Below are 14781 nucleotides of genomic sequence, written 5' to 3'. Positions count from 1 at the left end.
AGTTCAAAGCGTAGACGAACTGGTCAGGATACTCTTCCAACCATATCATGGATTCTGCGGGCTTTCAGGTTGGCTGAGAGACCTCCAATCTTTTAGAGCATTGAGAAATTTCTGGAGGAAGTTTCTTTGATTGTCAAAGTGCTGTCCCTGGACTTCACCTTGTTTCAGAACATTTAGAATCAGCAAACTTGGACTGTAACTCATCTGTCGATCAGGACCTATTTGATACTAACAGTAGAAATGAGTAGCTCCGGCTTATGAGCGCATAGTCATGGAAACTCAGAGATATTAAACAGAGATATGTCAATAAGAAGTGGAGAGACACGTGGTGACCAGTGTGGCAGACGGGATTGGTTGGATGGCGTCTAGGGTGGGACTGAGCAGAGGGAGCAGAATCCCATCTTGGCAGCACAGCATGGAATGACCTGTGTGGTCAGGTGGATGTAAGGAGAGTTACAAGGGGGCAGTTATAATTGGTTCGTTCTGTTTTCTCTTCTGATCATTTTGTCACATGGGTGACCAACCCTCCACCCCCCTCCTGCTGACCCCCGGCCTCGCCTCTGCTCCTCCCATCCACACACATTCTGCTCTTCCTCCTTACACAGGAGGCAGGAGGTTGCTTGCTCTGAGCCTTGATGAGACTGGCAGTGCTGTGCTGCCCTGTTTGTTATCTTCTCCAAAGCAGACAAGGTGGATGGGAAGTGTAATAGCCGATGCAACCGTGGCTCAGCCCCCTGAGTGTCTCGGGGAGGGGGTGTCCCACAGGCTGCACTGCACTGCGTGCTGTTCACAAACACAGACAAGCAGGCAGCCAGAGGGATAGTTCGAGTGAATCCCCAACTCTGGTCTTTCTTCACGTATTTACAGAATCGTCCATAAGCTCAGCTTTGCAGTATGAGGTGTCAGAGGCGGGAAACAAAGCTCCTTTTGTGGCTGGATCCCCGCCCACTCGGTCCCTCTTCCTGCGCCTTGGATGCTTGTCATTGGGACCTGAGCCTAGTGACCAATAAGGAGCCATTTGTCAGGTGGCTGTATATATCCAGACCAGGTCTGAAAATGAGAGCGTTCTTTGAAGCTGTAAATCACAACCGTTTTAAATTCCAAAAATCACGTGTCCTTTCTGCACGATCGCAGATTGCCGTATTCCTCAAATTGAAGATGCTGAGATTCATAACAAGACCTACAGACACGGAGATAAGCTAATCATCACTTGTCACGAAGGATACAAGATCCGTTACCCCGACCTGTACAACTTGGCCTCGTTGTGTCGCGATGACGGGACATGGGACAATCTGCCCATCTGCCAAGGTACGAGATGGAAGCTGTAATTGTCGGCTGTTCTTCACACACAGTGTGTTGCAGGGTGTGTGCGCGTTTCTCTAACAGACCGAGAGAAATGGTAGAGGATAAACAGCCACCCACGCTGTTCACATGGTCCAGCTGTAGCTTCACCTTGACCACCAAGCTCTGGTCTTGCCATTGTCACATGACTTCCTAGGTTTTCTCCAGCTCCAGACACCCAGTTTTAAAGCATAAATGGGAACTACCTTATTCTGTAGCACGTGCGATGTCTCCTTTACTGAGAAACCAGAAGAAGAGTAAGAATTAGGAGGCTCATAACTGGGCTGGGGACACAGTGGTGAACTACTATATACTTAATGGAAATAACAAAACACTTATGCTGTTTCAGTAGTGGTGAAAATATATTTCAAGCCAATCTTATAGTGGCTATTTTCTCTTAATAACGGTCTCCCATTTTATAATGCATGAGGGCACAGAAAAATAATCAAATTCCAATTTCATCCAGACCCCACGGTGAAGGGTTATCCTTTTCCATTAAAAAAAAAAAAAAAAAAAAAAAATTAGCCTGGGCTGACGTACAGGGGCCCTGTTTGTGCTCACATTAATTCTGATTTCATTTTCCGGCACGTTACTTGGACCAAAGGACCAAGACGCTATTGCATAATTCAAAATTCGAGGGAGAGGGAGAGCAATCTTATTTGCACCGAAAGCACTGGCGTGGTCAAGTTAAGACAGATGTTAACTTTGTGCTTGGAAATCATAGCCGGCAGACTCCGCTATTACCTTCCAGGCCCCATGGTCAGAAATAAATCATTTCCTTATGAGAGAGCTTAAGAGCCCCTGGGAAAACACAAAACACATCAGGACAGACACAGCCCAGCTCCTCTCGCACCTGCGTTTCTGCCCTGAAACTTCCTGTGGCGTTTAGCCTGTTACACGTTACATTTTTCAGAGAGACACGTGATTCATTTCCACTCTCAGGAACCGTCCACAATACCAGCAGTGTGCTCTTAGGTGGGGCTATTTATTCTCGCTTTGATATTTTCTATTTATCCTTTTTTCCCTCCTGGCCTTTCTATTTCCTTTTATGTTACTTAAGTATTGTATGCTTCTTTAGGCGTATTTTTTTGACTCAATGATTTTTTTTTTCTAAATTTACCTGATGGTGGTATACATCTTGGGGTGGCATTTTCAGAAGTTCGGACACAGGCTTTCCCTGCTCGGCCAGACCACCCTAGCCACCTCCCGGCCTCCACCACCCCTCACTCAAATCCCAGCTAAAACATAGCTTTGAGAGTTCTTGAACAACAAAAGAGCTGGCCAGCTGCTCTTAAGAGGCATGCTTTTTCAAACAGCAGTATCACCCACAGCCCACCTTCTCCCCTTCTCAGACTCCCCCTGTGTCCCCGCAGAGGAGGTGCACCTCGTCTGTGCCCTGTTCTCCCTCCACCCCCTGTGCCTCGCTGGGGCTCGGCTTCTTTCGGCTGCCCACCTGCCCAGGCACAGCATGAGCAATAAGGAATCAGGTTGCCTGAGACAGCCTGACACCTCTCGAGCCCCCAGGGGAAATATAATTGGCCCTTAGAGTGACATTTCATTCTGTGACTTCTATTCACACCTATAGACCAGGAGCTAAAGCCCAAGGAAGCTTCTCTGTATTCTGTAGAAGTGCAAATAGAAATCACATTGAACTATTGAGTGGAAGCCAGTTTTCTTCTGTTATATTTAGAACAGGCTGCCTCCAACCAAGAGTGAGCATATCTTTCCTTCTCTGATTATCTGCTCGAGGTGTATATAACCTCTCCCATCTCCTTTGGGGTGGAGGGAGCTATTCCAAGGCCTTTATTATTTTTTTTATTTTCCTTTGGGAACTCTGTGTTTTGGAGAGCGGCGTCCTGATGCTCACTGTGTGTCAGAGTTAGTTTTTCCTTAGGGGAAGCCAGCTTACCCAGGTGGGTAGCTCAGAACTACAGTATGTGTTGGCCCAGGCCATTTTAGGGACCTTGAACATCCACAGGTCTTGGTATCCTTGGACTCTGGTATCCATGGGGGGTTCTGGCAACAATCCTCTGCAGATGCCAAGGGAAGACTGAAGTTTTTCCGGAGTCAGAATTTATATGCAGGTTATTATCTGCGTGTAGTTTACTGCCCCAGCCCTGATGTTGTTCAAGTTCAAGTGTACACTCCTCAGAAAGAGGCATCGTCATTTCTGCCAACTTATTTCAACTATGCCCAGAGGTTCTAATACCTTCACTTGCCCAAATATTAATTTTCTTTTCTCCATTATTGATTATATTTTCAACTAATTGCCACATATTTCATTTTTGCTATAAACATTGTCAGCTCAGAAAAAAAAAAAAAAAAAATCATGTAAGGCCGGGGGACAGCCGTAAGGGGTGGCTGAGTGCCGCACCTTTCCTGAGCGGCAGCTGGTCTGGGCAGCGGCCTGCTGGGTTGTCGGTCACACAGCCCAGCAGCGTCAGCGCTTGCTGCCCAGAGCGAGTGCCTCCCTAAATTCTGCCCTGGAGTGCAGACCCCATACCCTGGGGTGCTGCCTGGAGCAATTTGCTGCACCCCCCGCTCTTCGATGCTTAGTGTCATACCTAGCAAAGTCAGCCGAGGGGCAGGGTTCAGTCATCTGGTGTGATCCGTCCCTGCTGATGGGAAGGGAAACAAGGTATTTCCATTCTATGTTATTTACTTCACACACAATTAGTTCTCCCCGGGAAGGGCACCCGCCCAGCGGGGTCGTTCCACCCTCCAGTGAAGCTGCTGAAACCCATAAGGCATTCCATGATCCCAGTGGACGCCCCACTGAATGCAGCTCTGTGCCGGGGGACGTCCCCCCGGGCTGTGCGGGCTTCAAGACCAAAAAGGCAGCAACTGTTTTCCAGAAGCAGGAGCGTGCTGTCCAGGCTCACTTCCGCTCGGAGAGCGCTCCGATTCCCATGGCACTCGGTCTCACGGCAGCGAGGGTTCTCAGAGTCTGCTCCCCAAGGCCTCTGCAGCCGGCTCCACCACCCGGAGGCCTTAGTGATGTGAATCCTATGGGGCCCAGGAGACCGGCCGCTCTGTGTCCTAACAGACCCTCTCTCTGGGTCATTCTGAAGTTTGAGGAGAACTGCGCCCTAGGGATCCTTACCTATTTCCCATGAAACAGCTGGATTTTCAAAGGTGTAATATCATCGAGTCACGCAGGCCATCTGTCGGGGATTCTGCGCTAGGGGAGCAGTTTATGTTGTAACTGTCTCCAGACCTTACAGCCATTGTTGAAACAGACGGGTGTCTTTTTCCTCGGTGTCACCTCAGTGGTTGTCAACCCTGATGGCTTTACTTGGGGAGCTTTAAACAAGATAGGGGCGCCTGGGCTGTCCACCGACCCTGGGTATGGGGACAAACAGTGTTTTAAAGAAGTTCCACTAGCGATCCTCTTCCTCAGGGCTCCTACTTCTGACCCTCTAGTGCCATTTACAGCTACAAAATCAAATTTCTGCATTACGAATAGAATAGGGAAGGAGATAAGGAGTCTGAATACGTAAGGTGTTCGTTCCTCGGTTAGGGTAGGGTGTTCAGCTTTTCAGTGTATAAAGACGAGCAAATAAGGCTTTGCCCTTTTTCTTTCCCTCACCACAGGCTGCCTGAGACCACTGGCCTCTTCCAATGGCTACGTGAACATCTCCGAGTTCCAGACCTCCTTCCCCGTGGGGACGGTCATCTCCTATCACTGCTTCCCGGGGTTTAAGCTCGAGGGCTCAGAATACCTGGAGTGCTTACACAACCTCATCTGGTCCTCCAGCCCGCCCCGGTGCCTTGCTCTGGAAGGTAACACATATTACTCTTCTGGAAGTTGAATTTGGGGTGACTGAAATGGCTGTTTTCGTAAGAAGCGAAGAGCTGCGCATTACAATTGGCAATCGCTAGTGTTCACCAAAGGCACGTTGCTTGCCTCCGTCCTGGGCAGAGGCCGCGAGCTCCCACTTCCAAGCAGACATGAAACCTGCTACCCCCATCCTTAAGCTTCAGGGATAAGAGAGAAAAGTTTCAAGCATTAGAGGTTCAACAGCAGAATATTGCAAAGTTAAATGAAATGTCTTCAAAAATTAATTTTCTCTGCACCAAATGAAAACAGATTGTATCGCGGCATCATTAACCTCACCTCCCCGTTTTATTACTGTTCAATGTTTCTTCCTGTTCGGTGCATTTTTATGGCTTTGCGGTGAGTACTTTTGCTACAAGCACACACGCAGAAGCCCGAAGCGAGGCACTCTGTCCTCCCCGTGTTTGTTAAATCAATGTGATTATTTTAGAGTCGGGTTCACTAGTGATCGCTCATCAGGAGTGAGGGGGACAGGCAGGCCTGTGTATGTGGGTGTTGCGCCCCTAATGACTTCTGCCAGTCAAGCAGGATGTGCTGGCCCAGCCGTCACTTTAATTCAGGTCTTGAAATTATGATGGACGAGAACAAACATCTATTTGTTTCTTGGCATCTCAAATACAGGGGGTGGGTCTATGTGGGGAAAGACAAAAATGAAAAGAGACCTCCAGGCGGGAGGCCCTCCCAAGCCTTCTGCAGCCTTTCTTGGGAAACGGAACGAGACACAACAGCAGGATATGGAGACAGACAGATGGTTTCTTACAAGCAGCATTTCTACTGTATACCTTGGTGCGGGGAGAGGTCCGATCAGGAGGTGTGATGGAGGGGATAGCCAGAGGAATCAGGGAAGGTGTGTCTTTCCTGAGGCTTGGATGGGTTGGCTGGAGCTGTGGCACCATCTTGGAGACAAGGGTCAGGGAGGGGAGGGGGCCTGGTGCTCCCAGGAGCCAGAACGCCCTCACTTGCCCTAATTTCCCTCCTATCCCAAATCCCCTCGGGGCTCAGAATCTACAGTCTAAATGTCGGATAAAATACAGGATGCTAGTTAAATCTGAATTTTAGATAAACAACAAATAAATTTTTATATGAACATGTTCTAAATATGGCATGGGACTTTGGTCAGCCATTATTTTTTGTTTATCTGAAATGCAAATATAGCCAAGTGTCCTATGTTTTTACTTGTGGAATCTGGCAGCCCTAGTCTGGAGGGATAGGGCAGCCCCTCCGAGCCCACTGAAACAGCTCTACTGTTTTCTGGGTGCCGCTGGCTGGCCCAGGTGAGCAGGGGCCACTGATGAGCGGGGTTTCTGGTTCCTGGAGGTTCCCCCTGCTCAGATGGCCAGGAACCCAGTGTCAGTTAACGGGATCATTGTTATCATTATAGCCATTTGAATTGCCTGCTTTAAAACCTTTTCAGATTTGGTTTAAATGCCTTTCAAGCAGTCATGTTCTGATAAGCTTCCTTTTGGGACTTTGAAAGCAGTTTTTATGGCACCTACCGAAGGTGACGTGAATAGATATAAAACAAAATTGAACTTCAAGGGACACCGAGCTAAGGTTATGATCAGGGAACTGTAATGGGCCCCAGATTGGAACCCAGTCTCCTGATTTAACACGGGTCCCTTTTCTTCGGCCAGCCTGGGCTCTGGCTGAGAGACGGTGCTGAAAACGCCGGGTGACAGCTGCGTGTGCCCAGACAGTCATGTAATACCTTTTTATCTCAGTTTTTTTAAAAAAAATAATCTTTCCATCTTTATTTTCCATAGATGTTCATTTAAATTATCTGATGACATTCATCTGTGAGAATGTCAGAGGCTCCACTGGCTAACGACACCAAAGCCTGATTCTAAACTGACAGGCACCGAGTGGCCTAAAGGGATTTTTGTCTCAAGAATTGATAGGAACTGCTTGAAATTAAGCAATGGGTTAAAATAAGAGATAAGGGGACACAAAAAACTTCTCCGGCAGTCCCTTGGTGTTGGTATTTTTTTAACTCTTCCTTGAGTGGCATCTTTTTAAAAAGCGGGGCCTTGTTTATGCGATCTTGTCGTAGGGTATCAACATGGATGAACCGCCCCGAGGGAATCTGATGCTGTAATATATCACCCACTCTGGTTTCCCCCCCATTTTTCCACCTCTCTTGGCACGAGGTTTGGTGTCTCTTGATGGCATTTGTGAAAATCGTTACACTGTGCTGTGGAATTGTAACGCTCTCAGGGGCTTTGGGATCCACACGGGCGTTCTGACCCCTTCGGTGACCGGATGTGGGCAGCTGCGCTGTGGAACTTTTTCTCCTTCGGTTTTTCATCCCTTCCTCTTTCCTGTCTCTCTGTTCAGCCATCCGTCCACCAGCTGTCACTGTCCCTGTCTCTGCAGCGTCCCTCTTCTCACCTGCCCTGAGCCAAGAGAAGGGCCCCACGGGGTGACCGTGGAGCCAGCGTGGCATATTGATTACGAGTGTAGCTGGACAGCAGACTGGCTGGGTCCATGTCCTGGGTCTTCTGCTTAATCATTTGGAACTGGGGCAAGTCACTGAGCTCCCATCATCCCCCATTTCCTCAGTTACAAAGTGGGGGAGGCCACCGTCTTTACCTTGTGAGACCGTAGCTGTTAATGAAGTGCTTGGCGCATCGTAGGCGATCAAACAAGTGTCCGTCATTATTCTTGGTCTAAAATTGTGCACCAAGTCACAATAAATAAGTGAGCACCGGACATGCCTGTGTGAATCCAGTACCCAGGCTTTCGTGCATGCACACTGTGACACTGTTTTGGTTGTTCAGATGCTATGTTGGTTATTGGCACACTTTCAGCTCTGCTTGTCTAAGATGAATCCTAGGTAATGAGAAGAAATACTGAACAATAATAATTGCCATTGATTCTGAGAGCTTTGGATGTGTCAAAATGTTTGACACAGAATCTGTTGCCTTTGCACAGCAGGTACTATTTTTAACCCCATTTTACTGGTGAGCAAACCCTGACTTCTAGGGGTTCAGTCATTTGCCCAACGTCACATAGCGAGTAGGTGGGGGAGCTGGGACTCGAACGTGAGTCTTTGTCACTTCAAAGGTCATGCACTTAATTACCAGGGTTCGTTATCTAATTAAGTTGTTCTGATTGCTTTACAATTCAACAGGGAAACAATGTGATGCGCTTATAGCCATTTTGTAAAGAGTCAAAACATTTTAAAAGAATTCTCACGCCGGGGGCAGGGAGATTTGTCTTTCTAGTCTGGTTATTCTCCCTGTAGATATCCCAGCTTCAGGGGTGGGGGGCCTGCTGCCCAGGGGGTGACAGTGAGCACCCGCTGCCACCAGCTCAGTGCCCACTAGTCTCCCGCGTTACAGTGGAGGCGGCTTCAGCCAGTGGGGTGGTCCCAGACCTTGAAGGATGACCCAGCTTGTCCAACGCTGAGTGACAGCCGTCACACACACATGTCAACAGGCTCATGTTGACGCCTGACTTCATGAAGGAGTTTCTAATTTGGAAGGAAAAGCTCTGGCAGCTTCAGCAAAGGTGTGGATTGTGTATTTTGAAGTCTGTGCTGTTGCCCCCAGGTTATTGAGGGAGGACGACCCTGGAGCATGTATGCTCCCCATAGCTGTATTCTGGGGCAAAGCCCCCGCAATCACAGTCTTGAACCACGATGCCATGCTGTGTGGGAGTTGCTGGCCCAGGGGCTTGAAGGGCATGAATACGGAAAGATATGAGGGCATAACACTGAGTAGCTGAACCAAGCACGCAACAGGTGCAGGCACTGCACACCTGCACGGGGTGGTTAGGCAGAGGGGCCGACTACCCAGAATCCACCGCATTGCGAGGGATGCTGGCTGCAGGTGGCTGAGAAAAGGGCTCCTTCTCTACACGTGGAAGAACCATCCAAAAGCCGTAAGTGTCCAGAACATTCTCTTTACATTCAGGTTTTCACATGGCCTGGAAGTAGCACAGGTGCTGGGCATTTGGTGACAGGAATTCCTGGGCGCTGGTTAGCACCGACAGACTGCACCTTTGGGCCAGGGGAACAGATGGTTCAAGACAAAACTTGGAATTGGAGTTCCCCCACCCCCAACTCAAAGATTCCTGTGTGTGCTCAGCTGTTGAATTAGAGGACGAGATCCTTTACCAGAAGTGCTCCACCTAGATCTCTCGGGGAGAGATGGGCTCCAACCGAGAAAGAGCCAAACATTTCATGAGACCCGAGTTTGAAAAGGCACCAAAATCAGTGCTGCGCTCTTGTGAGTAATGGCCTGTGAGATCCGTTTCCTCATTCAGTAAACAGTTTTTTAAATGTCCGTAGGCGGAGTATTTTGCAAGGTGCAGAGAACACCAGAGGTGAACAATTGACGCACATCTCTGCCCGGGGCTCACAGATTTAGTGCAGGGGTTCCTGAGATCACCCTCCTGCCCAGGTGGAACTCGGTTCCGAATTTCCATTTGGAAGTTATCCAAGGCTTCTGTAGTGAGAAGACCGTTCCATTCTCTGAGGTTACATGAAGGGTCCCAAAGGGGACCACGCTGCTTTTGAAAGAGCTGGGAGGTGGGTGGGTGAGTCACTTCGCAGTGTTGCGTTGGCTCTGCGCCAGGACACTCTTTGGTGTCTCCAAAAGGCACCAGGGACACAGGCATTCTGGGAGGCGCTGGCCGTGGATCTAGGACGCGGGACTTCGCCGTGCTGTGTTTCGCTTTCCCAAGGGGGGAGACAAATCACTCCGGGAAGCCCAGCTCCCTAACATTTCACTTGCGATGCCTTAGGCAGTGCCTTTCGGGTTGCTGAACTTTTCAACGTGCTCACTCAGCGTCTGGGCGGGCCTTTCTCCCAACAGCCAAGGAACCTGGCCTGCTCAGAAGCTGAACGTCCACAGCTGTGTTTTTAAACCCAACCCACCCCCAAACTCAGAAGGTCCGCAGTGATTTCTCCCCTTCCCATTCATTTCTGAGCTCGCAGGGCAGGAGATGGAAGTTTAATCAGTTTCAGATTCAATTCCAGGAAACGCAGCAGTGTGATTTCCTAGTGCCCAGTGGGCCTTTCGGGTCGGCGCCCCTATAGAAGAAAAGGAGAAAAATAAGAAACCGCAAAGCCCTATTTGGCCGCATGTGAAATGACTTGAAAGGTTCTAATTTGGGATCAAAACTCAAAGCCAGATTGGACGCAGAGGCTTCGCAGGTCCCAAGCCACTGTGGCAGAGGGCTTTGTTCCCGAGTCAGGTACAAGAGGCGGCTCCGTGATTTCTCCCTCCAGTCACCTGGGGACTTCCAAGTGACTCGTTTGTGGAGAACAGTAAAGACAGCAGAGAGATCTGGGCCTCCTCAGACTGAAGACCTGCCCTACCTTAGATAGCAGTGACAGCCCCCTCAGCAGACACATCCCTGCCTTCTGAGTAATCTGCCCAGTGGCCCACGGGTGCCTTCTTCATGGCCCCTGCCCCAGATCTTCATCATGTCAGAGGAGGAGGGGAAAGGAGACACTCAAAAATATGGCCGAAGCTGCACTGTGTGTACCAGCAGACATTGTGGGGATTTTCCTTTCTTTTCTCCCTCCCTCCCAGGTAGTGCTCTGGTGCCATCCTGGTGCCACCCAGGGATGTACTAAGTGCTTGGGGCCATCACTATTAGGGATTCAAGTCCTCCTCGCCTCACCCGAAGTGATAACAGCAGTGGCCGACTGGTACCCCACACCCGCCCAGGCCTCCCGCCATTCAGAATGGACCAGCTGGCCAGGGTCACGGTCTCATTAGCCTTTCCTGGGCTGGCCAGCTCCCTGTAGACTCACCTTTGATCTTGTCAGCAGCTGGATTCCATATGAAATTAAATCAGCAGACAATGAAGAAAAGAGAAGCAAAGGCCCGCTTTCTCTCTTCTTTACCCAGTAGAGCTGCGGGGCCTCTATTCATGGGAGGAAGCAGGGAGCATTTCTGCTTCATCCACTTGCCGGAGCCTATAGCCTTCTCTCTTCTTTTCAGCCCAACGTAAGAGGTTTACACCAGGCCAGGTAATACCTGGCCAGGTGGGCTGGGACTCCCGCCCTTCGGGTCCTGAGGCCCAAGGGGTTCCCTAGGAAGCAAAGAGGCCCACGGTAGCTCTGTGGCAGCTGCCCCGCTCCCCACAGCTCTGTTTTGCCTACTCTGTTCCCACGTCAGGTGTATCTGAAGAAAGAGCTTGCCATTGTCAAGGATGAAAATTATTCATCTAGTTCTGCCTCCTTAGGAACTTGAGACCAGAGAAATGAAATGATTTGCTGGGTGGCAGAAAAAATTTCCCATCTCCTCAGACTCCCAGACTCCAAGTAAGAGAGTAGATAACCAATTTAGAACCCCAATAAAGGACCCAGTTTACATCAGTCAAAGTCTTATGGGATAATAATAATTATTATTGTTATTCTCAAAAACGAAGAATCTTCAGTTCCCTTTGCAAACAAATGTGTGTTCCTGGGGCCTGGGAATGAAGAAATCCCTGGTACTCCCACTGTCACATGTCAGTGATGTTAGCTACGGGACAGCCTGTCTTTAACTACACGGCGGTCCTTCTGTGAACGGAAAATGTGTTCTCCCATCTTGACCCGGATGGTAGCGCCTCATGTCCCCTGCTCTTTTCTTTCCTGTAAATGTTTGTTTCCTGCAAATTCCTCTCTCTAACACTGTCTGTATTATAACCCCCTTGCCTGTGACCTGGCAGGTTTTTTTTTTTTTAGAGGGAAATGCAAAATAGCAAGCAGCCTTGTTAATGTATTGTTCACACGCAATAGTAAATTACTGTAATACCCTTTCTGGGTATCCACTGTTCATACATCACAGAGGAGTGATTACGGGGAAGTAACTGCCTGCATGCATAGCAGTCTGTCTCTGGATCACTGTACTTAATTCTCTCTCTCTCTCTCTCTCTCTCTCTCTCTCTCTCTCCTATTTTTTTTTTTTAACATAACTAATTGCCACTATAGCTTCTTCCTCTTCTCGGCCACACATCGCTCTTGTACTTGAGAGTAGACTGTGCTGTGGCATCAAGGAGCTTCATTATTATTATTTTTTCTATATTGAATCTAGAAACACTGATCTTCCCGTGCTAAGAAAACCAGAAGACCTGGTTCCTATTTGTAAGTAGGACCAAGTCTTCAGGCTCCCCTGCTCTTTCTTTCCAGGTGCTTTTTCTCTTGGGTTTTATGAGTCCTGGCCTGACAGCTAGCCCCCTCCCTATCTCTCCCCATGTCCCCTGGTCACTAGCCTTAGCCCCTTGGCAGCTCCTCTCAGCACCTCGCCTTCCTTTTAGCCTAGTTGGAAACACGTGGCCATCAACCCTCCAGCTCTCCTGGACTCCAGGAAGTACTTTTCTTTTTTTTTTAACCTTATCCAAATGCAGAGATATACATTGACATTGAAGGAAGAAGAGAGGTGACCCTTCTTCCCACCAAAGGGAGAAAAGGTGGCAGAATTCTGGAATGGCCCCTCCCACCAAATCAAGAAATGAAGACCGCACCCACGATGACTCAGACAGCCCCTCCCCCACCTCACACTCACATTCAGAGATGGGATCACACCAGGCTCCAGCTCCGCCGCTCCCCAACCCCCCATCCCTGGGCTGTCACTGGTTGGGGGCGCAAGGGATCTGAGACCAGGTGCCATCACTCATGTCTTCAAGGAAATATCTCTTGGGGACCAGGCACATTAGTCAGTGGATAAATCTAAAGACTGAGGACCCCATAGGCTGTGGATCTGTGGGAGCTCTTTGTCAGGCTGGGTCAGTAGGAAAGTTGCAATTTTCTTGCAGAGAGAGCCACGGTCCACAATGAGAATCCTACACACCAGGGCTCACGCCCTCCTTGGCAGCGGAGAACTTCCTTCCACTGGGTTCATGGTTCTCAACAGCAGGTTCTTACTTTGCCTGGTCATGAAAAACTCACAGACATGCAAGCGGGAGGTCTTTATTTTGTGACATTTAAATGTCAAGTCACTTGCCCTGGCCGCTGTGGCTCAGTGGGTTGGGCGTCATCCTGCAAACTGAAAGGTTGTGGGTTTGATTCCCAGTCATGGCACATGCGTGAGTTGCGGGTTTAGTTCCCAGTCGGGGCACGTGCAAGAGGCAACCCATCTATGTTTCTCGCTCACATCGATGTTTCTCTCCCTCTCTTTCTCCCTTCCTTCCCCTCTCTCTAGAATCAATAAAAGAACAAGTAAATAAATAAATGTCGGGTCACTAAAAGGGGCAGAGCTAAGCATCGCGTAGCTGTGACCAGTGGTTGGGCTGAGCCCCTAGCTTGTGCCAAGAAGGGGTTCGTGATGCTCAGAAAACAATGACTCATACAAATGGGAGACTGTTTTCATCCTTAAACTCCAGGATGTCTTCTCCATCCCTGCGCGGGGCAGAATTTATTTCCTTCTTTCCTCCCTAGGAAGGTAGGGGACTTTTATTTCCTGGCAATAAAACCTCTTGCAATCAGGTGCAATGCAGAAGGTAATAAATCCTTTCATCACTCCCTGGGCCGTTTTTAGGGGGGAGTTACTTGAAGTTATTCAGCAGGGTGGTTTGGGGTCATTCCTCCTGAGCTTCCAAGCCATCGCCACTTTTCTTCATAAATGATTACCCACATTCCCTGCCTTTCCCCCCAAGTATTGAGGCATTGGGAGCGATCAGCAGGTAAAATAGTCGCACCTTTCCGTTTCTGCCTTGGTGTCTCCTGTAACTCATTTTTTCCCCTGGAACCTTTTACCATGATGCCCGCATCCACAATCCTTTTCTCTTCGTGTACAGGAGGACGGCTTTTTGTTGTTCTGGGTTTTGTTTCTGCAAAATGATGGCACGCGACTCTAAATTCCGCCTGGATTTCTCTAGCACTGAAGTGCTCAGCCGGGCTGGCGCGTCCACCATTTCCTTAGTCACTGCGGCTCCGGCAGAAAGGGCGAGGCCGTGGCTCCCACTCCGGCCAGTTTGTTCTCTGATAGACAAGAAGCCAATGCGATTATCATGCCCTCTCTTCCACTCCTGTGAAGCGATTTAATAGGTCCAGCCATTTACAAGGTGGAAAGATAGCTGGGGTTATTAAAAAAAAAAAGTCAATTATATTGGATTTCAGATTTTAATACTAATTCCTACCTCAAGCGACCACAAACGAACAGCTGTACCTACATCAATCTGTATTTTCATACCATAAATACTGTATTTGGAGGGAAAAAAAGATGTTTTTTTTTAATTGGGAAGATGAGTAAATTTGTAGGAAGCTGAGAAGCCAAGAATTCTGTGGACAATTATGGCTAAAATAACTTGTGAGAGGAAGCTTACTCTACCATATTGCCCAACATGTTCTGAGATACAGCGGCCCTTTGAGTTAACTGGGACGCTCTGCTGTCCCCAAAGCAGAAGGCTCCCAACCTGGTTTCTGCTGGCATTGCCCAAAGGGAAGGGTGACTGATACCTCCCCAAGGAGCTCTTACACTTGAGGCCGGGGTTCCAGGCCTCCTGGGCTACTCTGCTTGACCTTGCCCGCCATGCTGTATCTCGCAGACTGGCCCTCTGATACGCACACTTTTTACCTCACTTTGAAGACACCTCCATGTCTAGTTATCTCAGAGAGACCTCTTGCGCCCCCGATTTCTTCCCCTTTCAAAACATTAAGATGCCCC

The 14781-nt window shown here is 49.0% G+C and overlaps 1 protein-coding gene across 1 annotated transcript in view; it reads left to right on the top strand.

The window, feature by feature from the left end:
* SUSD4 (sushi domain containing 4) overlaps nt 1–14781 on the top strand; it is an 82990-nt gene that overhangs the window by 55725 nt on the left and 12484 nt on the right. The window contains exons 4-5 of the mRNA XM_090263386.1: nt 1135–1308; nt 4936–5124. Of these exons, the coding sequence (XP_090119512.1) occupies nt 1135–1308; nt 4936–5124 (363 nt within the window). The remainder of the gene's footprint in view (nt 1–1134; nt 1309–4935; nt 5125–14781) is intronic.

Source organism: Furipterus horrens, unplaced genomic scaffold (genome assembly GCF_987537825.1).
Source record: "Furipterus horrens unplaced genomic scaffold, mFurHor1.1.pri manual_scaffold_15, whole genome shotgun sequence".
Classification (NCBI taxonomy): domain Eukaryota; kingdom Metazoa; phylum Chordata; class Mammalia; order Chiroptera; family Furipteridae; genus Furipterus; species Furipterus horrens.
Note: the sequence above shows the minus strand (reverse complement) of the source record. Positions and strands in the feature narration are given on the sequence as shown.